This window comes from Coregonus clupeaformis, chromosome 15 (assembly GCF_020615455.1).
Source record: "Coregonus clupeaformis isolate EN_2021a chromosome 15, ASM2061545v1, whole genome shotgun sequence".
NCBI classification, from domain to species: Eukaryota; Metazoa; Chordata; class Actinopteri; order Salmoniformes; family Salmonidae; genus Coregonus; species Coregonus clupeaformis.
The window spans coordinates 45,140,751-45,164,864 of NC_059206.1; the positions used below are offsets into that span (position 1 = coordinate 45,140,751).

General features: G+C 44.1%; 1 protein-coding gene across 1 annotated transcript in view; it reads left to right on the forward strand.

Moving 5' to 3' along the window:
• The first annotated feature begins 59 nt into the window (after positions 1–59).
• Positions 60–24,114, forward strand: part of LOC121582335 (WD repeat-containing protein 70) — a 72,363-nt gene continuing 48,308 nt past the window's right edge. The window contains exons 1-9 of the mRNA XM_041898053.2: positions 60–196; positions 1,065–1,118; positions 1,239–1,322; positions 1,409–1,502; positions 1,683–1,893; positions 2,754–2,813; positions 5,457–5,590; positions 10,895–11,048; positions 15,207–15,283. Coding sequence (XP_041753987.1) covers positions 172–196; positions 1,065–1,118; positions 1,239–1,322; positions 1,409–1,502; positions 1,683–1,893; positions 2,754–2,813; positions 5,457–5,590; positions 10,895–11,048; positions 15,207–15,283 — 893 coding nt within the window. The 5' untranslated portion in view covers positions 60–171. The remainder of the gene's footprint in view (positions 197–1,064; positions 1,119–1,238; positions 1,323–1,408; positions 1,503–1,682; positions 1,894–2,753; positions 2,814–5,456; positions 5,591–10,894; positions 11,049–15,206; positions 15,284–24,114) is intronic.

Here is a 24,114-nt window from a genome sequence, read left to right on the forward strand (position 1 = left end):
TGCCTCTTTTTTTGGAAGATACAGAATCTGCACAAAATAATGGTAAATGACTGGAAGCGGCAATATTATCAGTAGCTAAAAATGACCACTAGATGACAGTGGTTTTGGCGCCTTTGTTGAAATATTGAAGCAGCTTCCGGATCACAGTTCAAGTAAACTTTAAAACAAAACATGGATCCCAACAAAACGGGCAACGGTAAATGTTACGTTATTAGCTGTTTTTTGGGAGTCAAGATTATAATTCACTAAATAAATGGTTGCAGGGTACAATGTCCCAGCATGCATGATTATTAAATGTAATGGAAGTGAGAGATATCCTATTGTTGCTGCTAGCTAGCTTGTTTGGTAGCTAGATAGCTGACTTTAGCTACTACAGCATCTATGGCTACGACTATTCTTTCAATGAGTAATATTTTTTGAATTAAACGTGTCCAACTGCAAAGTAGCTCAACCTAAAAAAAGTTTGTGTCCTCGTGCAGCTTGTGATCTACAGCACGCGGCATTAGTAAATCGCTAGCTAGTCAAATGTATTTGTCATATATACAGAATACACATGGTCATGTACACAGACGCAGTACAATGAAATGCTTACTTGCAGGTTCACCTCAACAATGCGACAACAGTATAATAGAAAAAAAGCAATAATGATCAAATAGAAACTCAATGGGGGAAAATATATAATACAAAGGCACTCAAACAAATACAATATTTACATGTGTGTCAGGGATGAGGGATATGGGGAGCAAAGTGTTTAAATTGTGCAATAGTAATAAAGTCGTGCTGGGAGTTTGTGTGAGTGTATGTGTTTGTGCATAATATGTACATAGGTGTGGGCGTGGTTGAGCACATATGTGAGCTAGCTAGTGAAATACAATAGCCACTCTGGAGTGTAGTCAGTCTATCACTATCAGTAAATGATGTATACAAACAGCCTGTTTGGTTTTTAGTTAGTTCTTGGTGTGACAATGGTAACATTAAGTATTGACAATTGTAGTTATTTCATGTTGCGAGAAAGTCGTGAATGAATGATGCAGCTAGTGTGAATGACTCCTCCTGTCTTTTAGCGTCAGACCAGAGTGATGGAGATATGGCCTCTGTCATGGGATTCTCTGGCTTTGGTAAGTGTTACTTCCATTGGCCTTCATATCAACCTGATATCAACAACATAGATTCACCATAAATGTGTTTTAATAGGTGAGTACAGCATTTTCATACAAGCCTTCCTCTCTTCACTCCAGGAAAGAAAGCCCGCACTTTTGACCTGGATGCCATCTTTGAGCAGACCCGAAGAACAGCAATAGAGAGGAGTCAACAAGTATTAGGTTAGTGACAAATAGCTCCGTGCCCTTTAACTCAGTCTTAGTGTGTATGTGTTTTAAGTGTCTAACCTCAGCTGTGTCTCCTTCAGAGGAGAGGCAGAAAGAGGAAACTGGGGAGAGCTCCCATACAGCCAAGGCATCAAGCTCCAAACAGAGAGACAGAGCCCCCGCCCCTGCACCCAGGTAACACACACAATCCCATCCATTCTAACTGACCAATTACTTTCACATGCTCCGAGTTAAAATAACTGTGTGGGAGGGTAATTCAAAATAATGCAGTGGAATTTAGTGTTATTATTACAAGTATGCGGGATTGGCTAGATTCTTGAAACCCATGGGTCTCTATTACATACTACCCAACAGGAAGAAGGAGGAGAGCAGTAGTGGCAGCAGCAGCAGTGACTCAGAGTCAGACTCAGACTCAGAGCTCATTGGACCCCCAGTGCCCAAACAGCTGACTGGTCAGGAGGATGATGAGGACTTAGTGGGGCCACCACTACCACCAGGGTATAGAGGAAGCACAGCAGACGATGAAGATGATGATGATGAGGATATGCAGGATGATGAAGATGATGTAAGTGTTTCCACTTATGACACAAGGAAACATTTTACAGTAGATTTGCATGAGGCTAAAAACATCTGCTCCCATACTGATGCCTTTACATAAGTACATACATTTCTGTCTGCAACAATAAACAATTTACATAAGCAGGCTAAATTTGTTCGTAATGATGATCTTTATACATTTCAGTCTGCAACACTGACATTTCTTTACAGTCCTGAAGCCACATATTTATTTACGTGGTGTGTTCTTACTATGTTATACCACTGGAGGCCATCACAGTCTTAGCATTTCCTGAGACTTGCTTTATCATTCCATTTTACACAATAATGACTTGTGAGTCAACCCAGTGCAATCTAGGTGTACTGCTTGGGAAAGCAAGAGTTGGCTTTCTCACACCACCTCCTGATAAACCATAATAAAAAGCCATCATTTTAAAGTATGTAGGCCACCGAAATGGGCCGCACAAAGACAGATGGTTTTCTCCTTAAAAAAGTGTTCTCTCTCATCTCCCCCTCTCTCTCTCTCTGAGTAGTAAATGTCTCTTCGCTGTGTGTATGTTATGGGTGATATAGGCCAGACACCCAGTGTTCTCAGGGCAGGTGTGATTTGAGGCTGCCGTGGGACTATGTGATGGATGGTGGCTTGTGACAGGTCGGCCTCTGGTAATAACATGGCCCTCTGGCCAAACGCAGCCCTCCCATTGGGTGTAGGTGTAGCTAGTGGACCCTGCTGTAACCAGCCTGTAACATATCACACAGCCCATTAAAGCTGAAATATTGTGTATGACAGAGTGCCAGGCAGCCCACTCCACCTTCAACCACAACCACACATGTATGACAGGCAACTTCCTGTCCCTCTCACTCTCTCAGAATCCAGTGAAGAAGATTCCAGACACTCATGAGATTACTCTGCAGCATGGCTCCAAAACAGTAAGTATTTTCCAACTTTCCTCTCTATAACTCCAATCTATATTTATTAACTGCGATTTTATAGAACCTTTCCAACATGGATTCCAAACTGCGCATTGTTACTCACTGCACTCATGAGCACGTTTAAATATAGCACCAATTAATTAGCATATTTCCCTCCTAGGACTCATTAACACTAGAACTGCCTGGTACCCGCTAGAGAACGTTACCGGGCGTCTCCTTTAGCATATGCATCAGATGCATATCAACCTGCAAGGTGCAGCAAACATAAGCACCAACGCTTGATAAATAGTGCATAAACTATTACGGCGTAGATCAGCTTTAATATTGCAAATAGATTGTGGCTTCCATCATTGTAATTGTCTGCATCATTTCCAATCCCCCATATATATACACTGCTCAAAAAAATAAAGGGAACACTAAAATAACACATCCTAGATCTGAATGAATGAAATAATCTTATTAAATACTTTTTTCTTTACATAGTTGAATGTGCTGACAACAAAATCACACAAAAATGATCAATGGAAATCAAATGTATCAACCCATGGAGGTCTGGATTTGGAGTCACCCTCAAAATTAAAGTGGAAAACCACACTACAGGCTGATCCAACTTTGATGTAATGTCCTTAAAACAAGTCAAAATGAGGCTCAGTAGTGTGTGTGGCCTCCACGTGCCTGTATGACCTCCCTACAACGCCTGGGCATGCTCCTGATGAGGTGGCGGATGGTCTCCTGAGGGATCTCCTCCCAGACCTGGACTAAAGCATCCGCCAACTCCTGGACAGTCTGTGGTGCAACGTGGCGTTGGTGGATGGAGCGAGACATGATGTCCCAGATGTGCTCAATTGGATTCAGGTCTGGGGAACGGGCGGGCCAGTCCATAGCATCAATGCCTTCCTCTTACAGGAATTGCTGACACACTCCAGCCACATGAGGTCTAGCATTGTCTTGCATTAGGAGGAACCCAGGGCCAACCGCACCAGCATATGGTCTCACAAGGTGTCTGAGGATCTCATCTCGGTACCTAATGGCAGTCAGGCTACCTCTGGCGAGCACATGGAGGGCTGTGCGGCCCCCCAAAGAAATGCCACCCCACACCATGACTGACCCACCGCCAAACCGGTCATGCTGGAGGATGTTGCAGGCAGCAGAACGTTCTCCACGGCGTCTCCAGACCCTGTCACGTCTGTCACATGTGCTCAGTGTGAACCTGCTTTAATCTGTGAAGAGCACAGGGCGCCAGTGGCGAATTTGCCAATCTTGGTGTTCTCTGGCAAATGCCAAACGTCCTGCACGGTGTTGGGCTGTAAGCACAACCCCCACCTGTGGACGACTGGCCCTCATACCACCCTCATGGAGTCTGTTTCTGACCGTTTGAGCAGACACATGCACATTTGTGGCCTGCTGGAGGTCATTTTGCAGGGCTCTGGCAGTGCTCCTCCTGCTCCTCCTTGCACAAAGGCGGAGGTAGCAGTCCTGCTGCTGGGTTGTTGCCCTCCTACGGCCTCCTCCACGTCTCCTGATGTACTGGCCTGTCTCCTGGTAGCGCCTCCATGCTCTGGACACTACGCTGACAGACACAGCAAACCTTCTTGCCACAGCTCGCATTGATGTGCCATCCTGGATGAGCTGCACTACCTGAGCCACTTGTGTGGGTTGTAGACTCCGTCTCATGCTACCACTAGAGTGAAAGCACCTCCAGCATTCAAAAGTGACCAAAACATCAGCCAGGAAGCATAGGAACTGAGAAGTGGTCTGTGGTCACCACCTGCAAAACCAGTCCTTTATTGGGGGTGTCTTGCTAATTGCCTATAATTTCCACCTGTTGTCTATTCCATTTGCACAACAGCATGTGAAATGTATTGTCAATCAGTGTTGCTTCCTAAGTGGACAGTTTGATTTCACAGAAGTGTGATTGACTTGGAGTTACATTGTGTTGTTTAAGTGTTCCCTTTATTTTTTTGAGCAGTGTATATTTTTTGTATATATATATATATATATATATATATATATATAACAACTATTATAAATGATTAATTTCATGAAGAAATATTTGTGGAAATATAGCAATAAAAAAATAAAAAACACACAATAGTCATTTGTTTAGAGTCAAGGATATGTTTTGTATAATTCTACAATGTCCTAGAAAAAACATAGGCCTATAGCCTTTTTTTGTGTCCCTTCCAATAAAAACATTACAGTATAATCCATTTGATCAACTTTATTTGTAGACTTGATTAGTAATAGAGTAATTAATAAAGTCCAGTCACAGCTTCTTTTGACGAAGTAGAAACAAAAAATATAATTTAACCAGCCGGGTGCACAGGTGAAATTATTTGCTGTATTCCTAAACAAAAGCACAAGTGCATGAACAATTGTAAAGGATCAGTTGCATAAATAAATGTAATCCTGTCTATAGGCTAAGTCTTATTATGTGTGAAATTAGTTCCGGTGAAGTTTAGGTGTAGTTTCGATGGGCCGGCTGTGCAGGCTGACTAGCATCGTTCGGTTGTGTCCCATGTGCACTAAGCTGGCTGGTAAGGAGGTGTGCTGTTAGCTTAGCAGCAACTAGGTGTTAGTTAAGTGTGTATTTTTTCCCTGGCAGGTGAAGTAACCTCTGTTTGCTCCCTCCCTCCTCAGGTGTCGGCCTTGGCATTGGACCCCTCTGGAGCCCGTCTGGTCACCGGGGGATACGACTTTGACGTGCGCTTCTGGGACTTTGCTGGGATGGATGCAGCTCTGAATTCCTTCAGAACAATACAGCCCTGCGAATGGTGTGTCCACCACCTAGACTAGAACATACACATGCCTATCAAACAGGGTGCATTGGGTGTGTAACCCATTAGGGCGTTCACCCACGCAGCCATCGCCATCAATAAACAAGGAATATTGGCCAAATTAGCCATTTTTACATGTCCTAAAAAACTGCCTATGACAAAAACACTATTCCTTGTTTTCGATGTGTAGCATATGCAAAACTTTATAGCCTGTTTTATTGGTTTTTACTTTCCTAAAACAATAGTTGTCCACATCACGGTTCAGCTGCCGGAGATTTGAGCGATAAATGCATCAGGGCATTGCATGCATATGCCTATAGGCTTAGGTGTCCACTGTATGATATTAATATAAAGAGAATATACAGTACCAGTCAAAAGTTTGGACACACCTACTCATTCAAGGGTTTTTCTTTATTTTTACTATTTTCTACATTGTAGAATTATAGTGAAGACATCAAAACTATGAAATAACGCATATGGAATCATGTAGTAACCAAAAAGGGTTAAACAAATCAAAATATATTTCATATTTGAGATTCTTCAAATAGCCACCCTTTGCCTTGATGACAGCTTTGCACACTCTTGGCATTCTCTCAACCAGCTTCACCTGGAATGCTTCTCCGACAGTCTTGAAGGAGATCCCACATATGCTGAGCATTTGTTGGCTGCTTTTCCTTCACTCTTCTGTCCGACTCATTCCAAACCATCCCACTTGGGTTGAGGTCGGGGGATTGTGGAGGCCAGGTCATCTGATGCAGCACTCCATCACTCTCCATCTTGGTAAAATAGCCCTTACACAGCCTGGAGGTGTGTTGGATCATTGTCCTTGCCAGATAGGCTACTGCATCTGCTATACAGATATAGGTGTACAAAAGGATATATATATAATATTTATTTTACAACAGGCCTACTTATAACCTATCTTAAACTAAATATTGGGCACACAATTATAAAGACAGATCAAACTTAATTTAGCCAACCAAAATGTCTCAACAGAATGAAACAAAACACATTTAGCATATTTAAGGAGCTGGTTTATATTAATAAATAGGCCTACAATAATAACAATGATACACAATAATAATGATAATATTGATTATAAATATGAAATAAGAAATAAGTAAATAGCTTCTTACCTGAATAGCGAGTTGCACAGTAGCCTGCATATGGCCGCGCCAACATTCTTCTCATCTTTGTCCACTACAATATTAAATGTATGCCCTTGTAGGCTTTTCACTATGGGGGTGGAATTCCGACCCGAGTTAAGCGCACGTAAATGGAACGTAATTCCCTTTCTATGCACTTTTCTCTGTGTATTCTGACCTGGAACTTAAGCATAAGAAGAGCATGTTATTCACCAGCTATTCGTTTGGGTTGGAGATCGAATAAATGAAGGTGTGGTGGAGGTGTGTCTGCAGATACACCATATTCTGACCTTGACTTAATTCCACCACCTTTACACGCGAGGAAACCATTAATAAAGTCTAGTGAACCTACCGGTTCCAAGTGGAAAATACATTTTTTGAAGATAGAAAAAACACCATTCTCCATGCACTTTTATTTACACTGAGTAAAATACCCCTTTTTCCCTCAGAACAGCCTCAATTCGTCGGGGCATGGACTCTACAAGGTGTCAAGCATTCCATAGGGACCGTCAATAGGCCTAATACCCACACATATTCAACTGCCAATTTACTGTTATTTCCCTTCAGTTGGTATAGCCTACATTATCATTCCATTTAATTACATGTCGTTTCGTTTACTTTCATTTACTTCCTCAGTAAACGCCGTCACGGCCGTGTGATTGTTGATGAGGATCATTAGTTTAAAAACATGGAGGGTGATTAAATCGTTATGTAGCGGAGCGCAGACCAAGCCGTAACAGTTTGAACCCGACGCATGGCGCAATAATTAATTGGCCGTGTCATCAAACCGTTCCATGGTTAGTGCAGGAAATAGACGAGGATGTTGCCTACTATTGTATGCTATTCTCCCTATTATAAATCTATGTACACTAATCTTCCAACATTACCATGAGTTCAAGAACTGAATGTGGCAATTTTCCATATTATGGTCCATATTATCAGTTATGCTATTAGCAATGAGCATTATCACCTGTAGCCCAACTGATGCAGCATAGGCAACCCCATGATTCAGCCTATCTGCATTTACCTTATTGGGCTAATCATTAGTTAGATCCCAAATGTAATCTTTTAACTAGTTAGCATCCTAATGATGAATTTTATGTCCCAAAAAACGTGCATTAACACAGTGAATATAATGTAGGCCTACTTGTTTAGGTAACTTGGGGTAACCCGCCACCCGTGGTAACACGCCCCCTGCCTGTACTTATCAAAGAAACCACTTAATGTCACCAATTTTCCCCCCAACACTTTCCCTGGTTGCCACTACATTTGTTCAACTAAAAATGTAATCTGTCTCATCACAATTTTTTAAGTCACTCCAACCCCCAACTTACCCTACAATTGACCCGTATTACATATAGCCCCACTCTCCCCTATGCAGAGCTGTTTGGTGCTTAACCATGACACTGCTAAAAACTCTGAGTTTAAAATGGTGCAGTTCGCACATATTTAGGAGTTGATAAATAAATAAAGTATGAATGGAAAGCTGGGATCACCCTCTTTTTAACAAAGGCCATTAAAACTGCTGTTTTCCCAGCGATTGCAGGAATTGTTGTGCATTGACTGCATGTCAGAATGCACGTTTCTCTCCCTATGGCACTCGTAACTTAAATGCGCCTCGAGAAGGAATATTTATCTTGCATAGAACACACAACAACAAATGACTAAGTAAATAGGTTAACTATTCTACTATGGGGTTGTCAGATTTTTCTATTCATTACTCGTTTTGTTTACAGAGGTAAAGTAAATGTGGGCTGTTCTAGCATCTTCAAAGTGCGCCTCTACAGATATTTTTTCATGTTCCATATTTTTGGGCCATGGCGGCAATGATTGTGCCGTGGCACAGCGGTCAATCAAAGCACTTTATTTTTTATTCAGCAATATATTTAGTGCGTAAAGGCTCTCTAAACCTGTTTTTTATCATTCATAAATACTTTCCTAACCCTAAATAATCTACAAGGTCAGAGTATTTTTATATCTACCAATTGGTGCTGAAACGGAGACAGAAATGCATATATTTTGATGTCTTTCATTGATACCTAATATTCTAAACCTGTTCTTTCGATATATTCTAGTGAGTCTGTAGACAGAATTCGAAACTAAAAGTTACACCGTATTTATTTATTTATTTATTTTATTTTTAGTCATTTAGCAGACGCTCTTCTCCAGAGCGACTTACATGAGCAATTAGGGTTAAGTGCCTTGCTCAAGGGCACATCGACAGATTTTTCACCTAGTTGGCTCGGGGATTAGAACCAGCGACCTTTCGGTTACTGGCACAACGCTCTTAACCACTAAGCTACCTGCCGCCCTAAGCCGGGATGGCTTAAAGGGATGGCTTAAGATGAGAGCACGCAAGGTAGCCACACCTGTATTACACGACTGAATACCAAATACTGAGAAGTGTGTAGGAAAGGCTTACATTTCCTAAGTCTGAATTGGCCCCTATAGGCGTACTCTGACTCTAACTTTCGTTTTATTGGGGTCCGATACGTCACGAAAAATACATTACAGACAAAAGACTTAACATGTAGTGTATGTGTGCATCTATCAGTAGCACATACATGTCAGTACATACACACAACAAGTAGGTCACGAGTAGGTCGCAATCAACAGTAGCCCAAGGCTCCTCACTCTCTCTCTCTCTCTCTCCACAGCAGCAGGCACATGCACGTAAGGCAGCGAGCAAGGAGTGAGAGAATGGTGCTGTAGAGCGAAATCGGGATGTATGATATGCACCCACGGACAATTTGTCTGGCAACAATTGTATTTATCGCCTTTTAATTTAATTTATTGGCCAAAAACCGGCAATTGCCGGCTAAGGAAACCTTGCTATCAAAATGCTCCTACACATGCACAAACATGTTGTTGTATTGCTTCAGCGAACTTCATGTTAACTGTAGTACCTCATGTCAGAGGAATGGATCTTCTCTCTTTATTTAAATGGACTAACCTAAATACTGTATACTCGGATGCAGATGAGAGAAGAGCTTTTGTTTGTGTTTGTGTACATGTGTATAACTGTGTGTATTTAATGGTCATTTCGTGGAACCCATCAATGAATACATTCTCTCAGGGGTTTTGAGAACCAATGGGCTGAGCTGGAGCGGGCTTTCCCTGAATCTTATTAGCAGAACTCTACGGCACATTTAGCCTGATTACAGAGCCATCCAATAGTCTCTGCGGTCACTGACACACTAGGCCATATTTGGAGAGCCGTGTGAAGCCCAATGTTCCTCCATCGACCTGCAGGGCACACTAGTGTTAAAAACTAGGGTTTATTTCTCCTTAATGAGGAACCTTGATTGGTTCAGTGTTATTGACTCTTCCTTTAAAGGACATCTAGTGATGGCTATCTGTGCTCCAGCCCCTGGAGATAGGAACAGAAATAACCCAATTTTATTTCACAATGGTCCCCACTCCCCGCACGAACCCTGGCTGGCCCCTCTACCCCCTGCGGTGTTAATGCAGTTTGATATTGACCTGAATTGCTATCTGCACTTTGGGAGAGTGGTAATGTGTGTGTGCTTGACACGTATGGTGTGCGTGTGTGGGGGTAGGAGGTAACAGTAGGGGGTAAGTAACAGTTCAGAGCATAGATTGGTATTGTGAATGGGTTGCTGGTGTAGCAAATCCCAATCTTTGGGCTCATATTTGAACCTCTCCACTCTCCTTTTCTTGCTGGAAAGATGAAACCCAACGATGTGTAGTGCAGCCAAGGCTAGGCTCAGTGTGTTCTATTCTTCTGTCCCAGTCTAATGGACTTTTCATTGTGTTGAGTCTGAGGAACAAGACAGAGAGAGGCCCAGACCTAGACATATCCACTGTCTGTCTGTCTGGTCCAAGTCAAATGGACCAATCATCTGACTGTTTCCGCTAACTCTCTGTGATGTGTGTTGTCACGGTTCCTATGGTAACAGGAGCCTAGTGGTTAGTTTTGTTTAAAACTTCTTCAGGATTAAAAGCTGTTATATAACAACGCTGTAGCTCTGATGTCGTACACATTCAGACCTAGCTGATGTCTCTCACCAATTCAACAGAAACACCTACAAAGACACTTACTGCACGTATTTCATGAATGACCAATGGTAGCCACAGGAATGATAAGTAAAAAAGCTTTGCCTTTCTCATCCTCTCCCTTTGTGTTCCTTCTCAGCCACCAGATCAGGTCCCTGCAATACAGCATCACTGGTGATGTCATCCTGGTGGTCTCTGGGAATGCCCAGGCCAAGGTGTTGGACCGAGACGGGTTCCCGGTCATGGAGTGTCCCAAGGGAGACCAGTACATTGTGGACATGGCTAACACCAAGGTACACACACTCATCCATCACCTACTCTCTGATATGTGGTTCCAATGTTACTGATAAATATCCATCGGACACTATGTCCTTCAAGCCCCCTGTCGGTGGCCACTCAAACAAGCATTCGGGCCTGGGCCTAGCTTTGTGTCAGTGATGACCCCTGCACTGTATGTTCTCAGGGTAGTTCCGCAGCTGCGGGTTAGTTTGTGTATGGGGGTAATGATGTGTACTGTGCTTGCAGCTGGGAGCAGTCAGAGTAGAGTAGGAGAGGGTCATGATGACATTCACAACTAGTTCAGGCCGTGGTGACCGACCACTGACCAAGGTCGCGTTCATTCAATACATCTTGGGTGAACAGTTTTGCTGTCTAAAAGGCCATTATTGACTGTCCATGTGCAGAGCATGTTCTGCATGGTGGCTGGTCAATGACCATCCCAGGCAGCTGCAATGCCACTTAGACACACCCGTGAGAATGATGTGATAGAGATGACTTCCCCAGTAGGAGAACTGTGTTGTTGGCTGCAGCTGGGAATTACTGTAGGGTGTCCCTCTGTCTCTCTATATTCCTGTGGATCCACTGCTCCATTGGGGCTGTAACTGGCAGCAGGGTTCTGGGTAGTGAAGCTCTGCAGTGGACCGCTGAAGGTGACCAAGCTAATGTATTGTGTCCAAAACCAATTCTCTCACATCACCACCACACACGCACTAGTCTCTCTCTTTCTTCCTCACTCTCTTCTGCTTTCTGTCTCTTCCACAGCACCCACCCATATGCTCTCTCTCTCACACTGTACACTCAAGCACACGTGGGCTGGGAATTGCCAGGGACCTCACAATATTATCACAATAATTTGTTTGGCAATACGATATGTATTGCGATTCTCACAATTTTCAAGATTCTATATGTATTGCGATTCGATACTGTGATTGTATTTCACCCCCTTTTTCCCCCCAATTTCGATCTTATCTCATCGCTGCAACTCCCCAACGGGCTCAGGAGGCAAAGGTCGAGTCATGCGTCCTCCGAAACATGACCCGCCAAACCGCGCTTCTTAACACCCGCCCGCTTAACCCGGAAGCCAGCCGCACCAATGTGTCGGAGGCCCCCTGGATCCTGGACTTCCTGACGGGCCGCCCCCAGGTGGTAAGGGTAGGTAACAACACATCTGCCACGCTGATCCTCAACACGAGGGCCCCTCAGGGGTGCGTGCTCAGTCCCCTCCTGTACTCCCTGGTCACCCATGACTGTATGGCCAGGCACAACTCCAACACCATCATTAAGTTTTCCGACGACACAACAGTGGTAGGCCTGATCACCGACAATGATGAGACAGCCTATAGGGAGGAGGTCAGAGACCTGGCCCTGTGGTGCCAGGATAACAACCTCTCCTCAACGTGATCAAGACAAAGGAGATGATTGTGGACTACAGGAAAAAAAAGAGGACTGAGCACGCCCCCATTCTCATCAACAGGGCTGTAGTGGAACAGGTTGAGAGCTTCAAGTTCCTTGGTGTCCACATCACCAACAAACTATCATGGTCCAAACACACCAAGACAGTCGTGAAGAGGGCACGACAAAGCCTATTCCCCCTCAGGAGACTGAAAAGATTTGGCATGGGTCCTCAGATCCTCACAGTTCTACAGCTGTACCATCGAGAGCATCCTTACTGGTTGCATCACCGCCTGGTATGGCAACTGCTCTGCCTCCGACCGCAAGGCACTACAGAGGGTAGTGCGTACGGCCCAGGACATCACTGGGGCCAAGCTTCCTGCCATCCAGGACCTCTATACCAGGCGGTGTCAGAGGAAGGCCCTCAAAATTGTCAAAGACCACTATTACTGAACACAGAGTCCGTGCAACTTATTATGCGATTTGTTAAGCACATTTTTTACTTGCCATAACAGAGGGGTTGAATACTTATTTACTCAAGACATTTAAGCTTTACATTTTGAATTAATTTCAAAAAATTACGGGGTATTTTGAGGAAGGCCCTCAAAATTGTCAAAGACTCCAGCCACCCTAGTCATAGACTGTTCTCCCTGCTACCGCACGGCAAGCGGTACCGGAGTGCCAAGTCTAGGTCCAAAAGGCTTCTTAACAGCTTCTACCCCCAAGCCATAAGACTCCTGAACAGCTAATCATGGCTACCCAGACTATTTGCACTGCCCCCCCACACCACCCCATCCTCCTCTTTTACGCTGCTGCTACTCTGTGTATTATTTTTGCATAGTCACTTTAACTCTACCCACATGTACCTATTACCTCAATTACCTCGACTAGCTGGTACCCCCCTGTATATAGCCTCCCTACTGTTATTTTATTTTACTGCTGCTCTTTAGTTATTTGCTTTTATTTTTTACTTATCTATTTTTTACTTAACACTTTTTTTTATTTTCTTTAAAATACTGCATTGTTGGTTAAGGGCTTGTAAGTAAGCATTTCACTTTGTCTACACCTGTTGTATTCGGTGCATGTGGCAAATAACATTTGATTTGATTTGAAACACCGTTCAACTGACGACCGAGGTCAGCCTGCAGGTGCCCGGCCCGCCACAAGGAGTCGCTAGAGTGCAATGAGCCAAGTAAAGCCTCCCAGCCAAACCCTCCTCTAACTCGGACTACGCTGGGCCAATTGTGCGCCGCCCTATCGGACTCACGATCACAGCCGGTTGTGATACAGCACGGGATCGAACCCGGGTATGTAGTGACGCCTCTAGCACTGCGATGCAGTGCCTTAAACCGCTGCGCCACTCGGGAGGCCCTTCGATACTGTGATTTTATTGTGATTTGATGTTCCAAACATATTGCTCACCATATGTCTGCTGCAGAGGGACAAGAGAGAGCCATGAGAAAGTTTTGATCAGTCATCGAAATAAAAGTGCTGTAATCTATTTTTTAAAAACTGGAGTTTTGGTGCAGGTACAGCCAACTAGCACAAAAATAATATTGTGATATTTTTATAACGATATGATCGATATATCGTCAAAAATAATATCCTGATATGTAACTGAATCAAATGTTTTCACCACACACACACACACACACACACACACACACACACACACACTCTAAAGGCTTTCCTAGTATCAGTGAGGCTGATTTCCGCCCAGGTTTCTGTTTGTAATTAGGCATATTCTCTTGATGTGGTGTTTACTGTCAAGTATGTGTATCAGTCTGGTTCTAATTAGGCAGTGGCAGTTGGCTGTCCTCTCCTGTTCTGTTGGGGAGCAGGGGAATCAGATGTGCATAGCAATGGTACTTCCTCCAGTCCAATTAAAAGGCTATCACTGTGATTGACCAGAGCTGTTTGTTTTAATGCCGTTTGCCAGAACATGGAAGCAATTCCGACATTTACAAACCATTTAAGCTCTAAACATACAACACCGTTTATGGACTGTACCCTAAACATTACAAGTATAGGTTGAAATACTTTTTGTTCTCCATCCGTGAATATTAAAAGTAGTCCTTGTATTTTACAGTATAGAGAGATATAGCATTTAAATGCTGAGATATAATGACGGTTTGATTGTGTTCGATATGTCGTGATAAAGGTGAAAACCGGGACGTGTCCAGTCCCATGATAAAAGGGAAAATGGGATCGCACAGTGAGCAGGCAGGCCTCTCTTTACAATCCACACACTGATGTCATTCTGCTCAACTCCTGTGCACGAAGCCCGCTCCTTCCTATCTGCTCTGTCAGATTGAGATATGTCATGTCTGAACTCTCTCTGCTGAATGCCGGAGAAATCCCCTGCCCTCTCAGTGCGAGAGGCCTCTCTCTGGGCAGTCGCTCTTTGAAGATGTTATTTGTTATGGCTAATTCTGTGTGTGCTTTTTTACCAGAGGAGAGCCCTGCTGGAGGTCACAGTGCTATGAGCTCACAGTTTGGAGGCAGAGGGAGCTCCACTGGTCCTGGCTGGCTCTGGGGTTAAGGGGTCATTGGCTCAGTCTCTGGGGGGGGGTCTCTCCTTCCCTCTGGGTCTATCTCTTTTCTCTGGAGAAGGACCAAAGGCTAACTAGAAGCAGTGAGATCAGGCTGCTATGCAAGACATGTGCCACTCTATGTAAAATTGATGTTTGGTTGTTACTTGTTTAAATCCAGATTCCTCAGTACTGATTGGGTAAAATTATAGCCATTTAACTATGTTTCTCTGTCTCTTTTTATTTCAGGGTCACACTGCCATGCTGAACAGCGGCTGTTGGCACCCCAAGATTAAGGATGAGTTTATGACCTGCTCCAACGACGGGTGAGTTGTGTGTGTGTGTGTACATTTCTCTGTCAGATTCACAGGGACATACAAACGCACTGTTACAAGCCGGCTACCACCCGGTACTCAACCCTGCCCTATGTACATAGTCATTGAACACTGGGCACTTTAATAATGTTTACATACTGTTTTACCCACTTCATATGTATATACTGTATTCTAGTCATGGCTTATCTTATATAACTACTGCTGTATACACCTTGTCTATTCATTTATTGTCCATAATGTCTATACACACCATCATATACACTGCTCAAAAAAATAAAGGGAACACTTAAACAACACAATGTAACTCCAAGTCAATCACACTTCTGTGAAATCAAACTGTCCACTTAGGAAGCAACACTGATTGACAATACATTTCACATGCTGTTGTGCAAATGGAATAGACAACAGGTGGAAATTATAGGCAATTAGCAAGACACCCCCAATAAAGGACTGGTTTTGCAGGTGGTGACCACAGACCACTTCTCAGTTCCTATGCTTCCTGGCTGATGTTTTGGTCACTTTTGAATGCTGGCGGTGCTTTTACTCTAGTGGTAGCATGAGACGGAGTCTACAACCCACACAAGTGGCTCAGGTAGTGCAGCTCATCCAGGGTGGCACATCAATGCGAGCTGTGGCAAGAAGGTTTGCTGTGTCTGTCAGCGTAGTGTCCAGAGCATGGAGGCGCTACCAGGAGACAGGCCAGTACATCAGGAGACGTGGAGGAGGCCGTAGGAGGGCAACAACCCAGCAGCAGGACTGCTACCTCCGCCTTTGTGCAAGGAGGAGCAGGAGGAGCACTGCCAGAGCCCTGCAAAATGACCTCCAGCAGGCCACAAATGTGCATGTGTTTGCTCAAACGGTCAGAAACAGACTCCATGAGGGTGGTATGAGGGCTCGACGTCCACAGGTGGGGGTTGTGCTTACAGCCCAACACCGTGCAGGACGTTTGGCATTTGCCAGAGAACACCAAGATTGGCAAATTTGCCACTGGAGCCCTGTGCTCTTCACAGATGAAAGCAGGTTCACACTGAGCACATGTGACAGACGTGACAGAGTCTGGAGACGCCGTGGAGAACGTTCTGCTGCCTGCAACATCCTCCAGCATGACCGGTTTGGCGGTGGGTCAGTCATGGTGTGGGGTGGCATTTCTTTGGGGGCCGCACAGCCCTCCATGTGCTCGCCAGAGGTAGCCTGACTGCCATTAGGTACCGAGATGAGATCCTCAGACCCCTTGTGAGACCATATGCTGGTGCGGTTGGCCCTGGGTTCCTCCTAATGCAAGACAATGCTAGACCTCATGTGGCTGGAGTGTGTCAGCAGTTCCTGCAAGAGGAAGGCATTGATGCTATGGACTGGCCCGCCCGTTCCCCAGACCTGAATCCAATTGAGCACATCTGGGACATCATGTCTCGCTCCATCCACCAACGCCACGTTGCACCACAGACTGTCCAGGAGTTGGCGGATGCTTTAGTCCAGGTCTGGGAGGAGATCCCTCAGGAGACCATCCGCCACCTCATCAGGAGCATGCCCAGGCGTTGTAGGGAGGTCATACAGGCACGTGGAGGCCACACACACTACTGAGCCTCATTTTGACTTGTTTTAAGGACATTACATCAAAGTTGGATCAGCCTGTAGTGTGGTTTTCCACTTTAATTTTGAGGGTGACTCCAAATCCAGACCTCCATGGGTTGATACATTTGATTTCCATTGATAATTTTTGTGTGATTTTGTTGTCAGCACATTCAACTATGTAAAGAAAAAAGTATTTAATAAGATTATTTCATACATTCAGATCTAGGATGTGTTATTTTAGTGTTCCCTTTATTTTTTTGAGCAGTGTACATACAGTATATATTTATATTCCGGACTCTGACATTGCTCATTCTAATATTTCAATATTTCTTAATTCCTTTATTTTCATTTTTGGGATTTGCATGTATTGTTTTGCATTGTTAGGTATTACTGCACTGTTGGAGCTAGGAACATAAGCATTTCGCTAACCCCCGCAATAACATCTGCAAAATATGTGTACCCGACCAATAAAATTGTATTTGATTTAAATGAACACAACACAGGGCTGTCTACTACAGCTGGAGGGATGAGTGTCTTAATTGGTTTGAAAAAGGCAGTAATCAGCAGAATAAGGGTGCGCTGCCATGTCTCACTGGTCTCTCTCAGAATGGCACTGTGCCAATCATGCCCACTTGGTCACTAATCTTCCTAACAGAAGGATTATGTGGATCAGGACCCCCACCAGAGAAGAAGACACTAAAGGATCGTTACAGGGAATAAACTAGTCAGATAATCTCACCAAAATTTAAGGACAGCAATGCCGGTGTATGTGCTGGGGTACAGCGGCTTATCCAGGATCAGCCGGAGGATTGCAAGATAAGATGTCCCTTTAAGACTCATTTTCAATATGTCCCTCTCTGAAGTCTATTTCCAATTCAACAGTTACTAGGCAGTATAAGTTTGAGCTTCCAAAAATGCTGGTTTATCATTGCTGACAATATAGTTTCCAATCATCTCACATGTCTCCAGCAGGGAGTCCTCTAGGCTAAGCTATGCCTCTGGGACCCTTGGTCTGTCCTCACCTCTCTCACAGTGTGGAGTCACCTCTGGAGCTTTCATTGTGGAAATCGCTCATGTTTTCAGAATGCAATGGTAATACAATACAGAATTATCCATGTAACCCATACTACACTTTCACTAGCCCTCTGTGTGTTATGTTGTCCTCGAGCCAATTGGTTTCTCCATAGAGCTTATCTCAGGGGCTGTTGTTGTGTTTCTATGTTTAGGGGTGGGGTCCGTGTGTGTGTTTCTCTGAACATGTTTATGTACGTGTGTGTATATGTGTGAGAGAGAACCCCAGTGATGAGTCTAAGTGAGTGTGACAGGCAGCGGTGCAGAAACCCAACACCATGATCATTACTGAAAACAAGGCTGAGGAGGGTAGGGGCTGGGGCCAGTGTTTACCACTGCCTATCTCTGCTCGCTGCAGCTCTCCCTCCCAGATGTGGCGGGGGCTAGCTGGTTTATTTAGGTTCTGGAAATCCTCACGTGGCACGTTTGCACTGGAGGTTGCCAGCCAGTTTTGGGAGCAGATCAGAGCAGTGGACAGAGAGCCGTTTGCAGCCGCAACCAGCTGTAGATGTGAAGGGTCCCCAGTGGGAGGATCCGGAGGGGGTCACTTCAGCTCCCTCGGCCACATGGACCAGGAGAGGAGGGGAATGCCCAGTGGCCTGCTTTTGGATGGAGGTCCCTCTTCTTTCAGAGTCTCTCTCCCTCTCCTGCCCTCCCTCCCTCCCCTCTGTCTCCCTCAATCACACGTCTCACTCTAAGAGGCCTTGGGGAACGGATGATTGTCGGGCGGATGTTGTGAAAGGGGATGTTTGGGACTTTCTATGACTGCCTCTTGTGAGTTAGGTGAGGTACACTGTTCAGGATGAGTAACTGAGGTCGGAACTGGAAGGGACTGAATGAGGCATATGGTTAAGTGTTAGTTTCAATGAATTGCTGCTGACAGTAAGAAACAATTCATGCATCGTCATTGGATAATGATGATCAGCATGGGAGGTAGACCCAGTAGACCTCACAGCACAGAGAGCTGGGGTGTAGCCTGGGTTTTCACCTCAGGCTGTTTTCTAAAGGTCCAGTGATTCTGAAGGGGTTGTCTCTCTCTTTCCCTCCACCTCTCATGCACTCCTCCCTACTCCTGCACTTCCATTCAGTGGTCCCAGTGGGGAGCCAGGATGTCTTGGCTGTTGTGTGTGTGTGGGTCTGTCTGACAATAGGCCAGATAGACCAGGGCCCAGGGCTTCTATTTCTGAGGTCCAAAGGAGGGCCAGTCATACCACCGGGTGCCTGGTACTGTTCTTCTGTCTTCCTGACAACAGACTTAGTCATGCATCTGACTGACCAGTGTTACCACCCAGGTTTAATAGGTTCTCTCTCTCTCTTCCTCTATTGTTCTAAAGACGCTTTTGATGTGCCGCTTTCGATGCTTTATTGAGCGTGCCAGCTCTTTCAGGGCTCTACGCTGACCTTTTTTACAAGGAGCACGCATGCGCCTAAGTTGAAAAATGTAGGAGCACACAAAGAAATGTAGGAGCACAATGAAAAATATTTAAGATGAGAAGCAATTTTCTTTAGTAATGGTGTAAGCATGCCTGTCATGAATCTGTGCTCAGTGTATTCTCCATGGCACTCAGGGGCTGCGGTACAGTGAAGTAATCATTGCAACAATGATCATCCTGGGGATTTGTTTCTAGTCACACTGGTGCTCCTAAGTTAAAACTCCAGGTTGCACAGCCAAATATATATACAGTGCCTTCGGAAAGTATTCAGACCCCTTGACCTTTTCTACATTTTGTTACGTTACAGCCTTATTCTAAAATTGATTAAATACATAAAACATAATCAGCAATCTGCACACAATACCCCGTAATGACAAAGCAAGAACAGGTTTTTATACATTTTTGCAAATGTATAAAAAATGACCCTTTGCTATGAGACTTGAAATTGAGCTCAGGTGCATCTTGTTTCCATTGATCATCCTTGAGATGTTTCTATAACTTGATTGGAGCCCACCTGTGGTAGATTCAATTGATTGGACATGATTTGGAAAGGTACACACCTGTCTATATAAGGTTCCACAGTTGACAGTGCATGTCAGAGCAAAAGCCAAGCCATGAGGTCCGAGACAGGATTGTGTCGAGGCACAGATCTGGGGAAGGGTACCAAAATATTTCTGCAGCATTGAAGGTCCCCAAGAACACAGTGGCCTCCATTCTTAAATGGAAGAAGTTTGGAACCATCAAGACTCTTCCTAGAGCTGGCCGCCCGGCCAAACTGAGCAATTGAGGGAGAAGGGCCTTGGTCAGGGAGGTGACCAAGAACCCGATGGTCACTCTGACAGTGCTCTAGAGTTCCTCTGTGGAGATGGGAGAACCTTCCAGAAGGACAACCATCTCTGTAGCACTCCACCAATCAGGCCTTTATGATAGTGGCCAGACGGAAGCCACTCCTCAGTCAAAGGCTCATGACAGCCCGCTTGGAGTTTGCCAAAAGGCACCTAAAGACTCTCAGACCATGAGAAACAAGATTCTCTGGTCTGATGAAACCAAGATTGAACTCTTTGGCCTGAATGCCAAGCGTCACGTCTGGAGGAAACCTGGCACCATCCCTACAGTGAAGCATGGTGGTGGCAGCATCATGCTGTGGGGGTGTTTTTCAGCGACAGGGACTGGGAGACTAGTCAGGATCGAGGCAAAGATGAACAGAGCAAAGTACAGAGAGATCCTTGATGAAAACCTGCTCCAGAGCACTCAGGACCTCAGACTGGGGCGAAGGTTCACCTTCCAACATGACAACGACCCTAAGCACACAGCCAAGACCAGGCTGTAATTGCTGCCAAATGTGCTTCAACAAAGTACTGAATAAAGGGTCTGAATACTTATGTAAATGTGATATTTCAGTTCTTTTTATTTTTTATAGATTAGCAAAAATGTCTCAACCTGTTTTTGCTTTGTCATTAGGGGGTCAATTTAACCAATTTTAGAATAAGCCTGTAACCTAACAAAATGTGGAAAAAGTCAAGGGTTCTGAATACTTTCCGAAGGCTCTGTATATGCGAGTAAAATGGTCACACCGTAGAGCCCTGTCTTTACCCACATGAAAAAATACGACAAATTATTGTAGAATTCTTTAGTAAGCTGTAGTAAGTTTAAAGTGTGTAATGCAATACAATGTAATATTATTCATCTACAATTGATGTTCTTAACTCTGGGCAACATGGGCCTGGGAGGCTCACAGGGATATTGGTATCGACAGTACTCCACAAGTTACTATTTACTTTTTTTATTTTGCAAATCTTTATTTTCTTTACCCGCCATTGTTGGGAAAGTGCTCTTGTATTCCTTTTAATTTTTTTACATAAATGAGCTGTAATTTAAGCTTTAAAACTGTTTTCTCTGCCTTATAGCAAAATGTGTAGAATTGCAGGATATTATCTTTAAAGCTGCAACAACCAAAACATATTTCTGCCCCATGACAAAATGTGTAGAACTATAGGAAATGGTTTTCAAGATATGTAACTTTCAAAATACAGAAATCTGGCCCGTATGATGCATTTTGCATCATATGATATGATATAGGCCAGATTTCTGTATTTTGAAAGTTACATATCTTGAAAACTTGATTGCTAGCATGCAAAACATTTTGTGACTATATCAACAATGGACTAATGAAACAAATACCAAAATATAGAGCTTTCCTTTAAGGCAGCCTCCCCACACCTCTCTGATTCAAAGGGGTTGGGTTAAATGCGGAAGACACCTTTCGGTTGAATGCATTCAGTTGTGCAACTGACTAGGTATCCCCTTTCCTTTTCCCCTATAGTATAAACTACAGTTTTCTTTTACTATAGTATTTATACTATAGTTAACTGTAACTATTACAGTATTCACTGTAGTGTTTTCAGACTTTCTACGGTGAATACTACAGTAAAGTCCACAAAAACACTGCAGTGAATACTATAGTATTTATACCATAGTATACTATAGTATTTTTTCATGTGGGTAATTAGGCCTAAGATATAGAACAGATTCTCTGGTTGTCACATTCTGTGGATTCCTCTTCCAATGGCTGTAGCTGTCCTCTTTAAGTGTGACTAAACTTTCCCGACATATTTCTATCAGAGGAATGTGACGAGAGATGACGTTTCCCAATTTTTTTTGGGGGGTCCCTGCACATTCTGTCTTGGATGCTGTTGGGGTGGAGAGGCTTCAGTGTGAGTCTGATGCTGTTGACCTGTTTAATTGGTAAGGCTGAGCAGCAGTTGGAGTTGGACTGTATTGAAGCCCCTTTCAACATTCTCACTCTTGTTTGAGATTCAATTGGCATACATGCCAAATAGCACGCTACCTAAACGCAAAGTAAGTAATTACTCATATTTGAAGCATAGGGCCCAAATACCTGCTAAGTGCAGTGTTACTTAAACAAATTCTCTGCTGAAAGAACACTGGTTTGAAAGCCTCAAGGAGAATAATATGTTTCAGGTCAAATAGTTTGCCCACGGAAAGTGTAAAGAGTATGTTCCTCTGTGGGAGTATTCCTAGCCAAGATGAAGCTATGGGCTTTACTAAGTAATACAATTTCTGACAGAGTAATAGGGATGTAGGCACACACACACAAACAAACAATAACCCTAATAACTGAGGAATGTTTCCCTACATGCTGGGCTGCAGGACAGGACTGGGATGTGGACTCAGACTCGCCCCAGATGAGACGAGAGCATGTCCCTGTCAGCCCCTTTGCTGGAGGTCCACCTGTCTGCTGTCTTTATCATACAGTACACCCAAACATACAGTATATGACCTAGACTGAGTGTACAAAACATTAAGATCACCTGCTCTTTCCATGACATACAGTGAGGGAAAAAAGTATTTGATCCCCTGCTGATTTTGTACGTTTGCCCACTGACAAAGAAATTATCAGTCTATAATGTTAATGGTAGGTTTATTTGAACAGTGAGAGACAGAATAACAACAAAGAAATCCAGAAAAACGCATGTCAAAAATGTTATAAATTGATTTGCATTTTATTGAGGAAAATAAGTATTTGACCCCCTCTCAATCAGAAAGATTTCTGGCTCCCAGGTGTCTTTTATACAGGTAACAAGCTGAGATTAGGAGCACACTCTTAAAGGGAGTGCTCCTAATCTCAGCTTGTTACCTGTATAAAAGACACCTGTCCACAGAAGCAATCAATCAATCAGAATCCAAACTCTCCACCATGGCCAAGACCAAAGAGCTCTCCAAGGATGTCAGGGACAAGATTGTAGACCTACACAAGGCTGGAATGGGCTACAAGACCATCGCCAAGCAGCTTGGTGAGAAGGTGACAACAGTTGGTGCGATTATTGGCAAATGGAAGAAACACAAAAGAACTGTCAATCTCCCTCGGCCTGGGGCTCCATGCAAGATCTCACCTCGTGGAGTTGCAATGATCATGAGAACGGTGAGGAATCAGCCCAGAACTATACGGGAGGATCTTGTCAATGATCTCAAGGCAGCTGGGACTATAGTCACCAAGAAAACAATTGGTAACACACTACGCCGTGAAGGACTGAAATCCTGCAGCGCCCGCAAGGTCCCCCTGCTCAAGAAAGCACATATACAGGGCCGTCTGAAGTTTGCCAATGAACATCTAAATGATTCAGAGGAGAACTGGGTGAAAGTGTTGTGGTCAGATGAGACCAAAATCGAGCTCTTTGGCATCAACTCAACTCGCCGTGTTTGGAGGAGGAGGAATGCTGCCTATGACCCCAAGAACACCATCCCCACCGTCAAACATGGAGGTGGAAACATTATGCTTTGGGGGTGTTTTTCTGCTAAGGGGACAGGACAACTTCACCGCATCAAAGGGACGATGGACGGGGCCATGTACCGTCAAATCTTGGGTGAGAACCTCCTTCCCTCAGCCAGTGCATTGAAAATGGGTCGTGGATGGGTATTCCAGCATGAAAATGACCCAAAACACACGGCCAAGGCAACAAGAAGAAGCACATTAAGGTCCTGGAGTGGCCTAGCTAGTCTCCAGACCTTAATCCCATAGAAAATCTGTGGAGAGAGCTTAAGGTTTGAGTTGCCAAACGTCAGCCTCGAAACCTTAATGACTTGGAGAAGATCAACTACAAGAAACGTCTGACCTCTGTGATTGCCAACAAGGGTTTTGCCACCAAGTACTAAGTCATGTTTTGCAGAGGGGTCAAAGACTTATTTCCCTCATTAAAATGCAAATCAATTTATAAAATTTTTGAC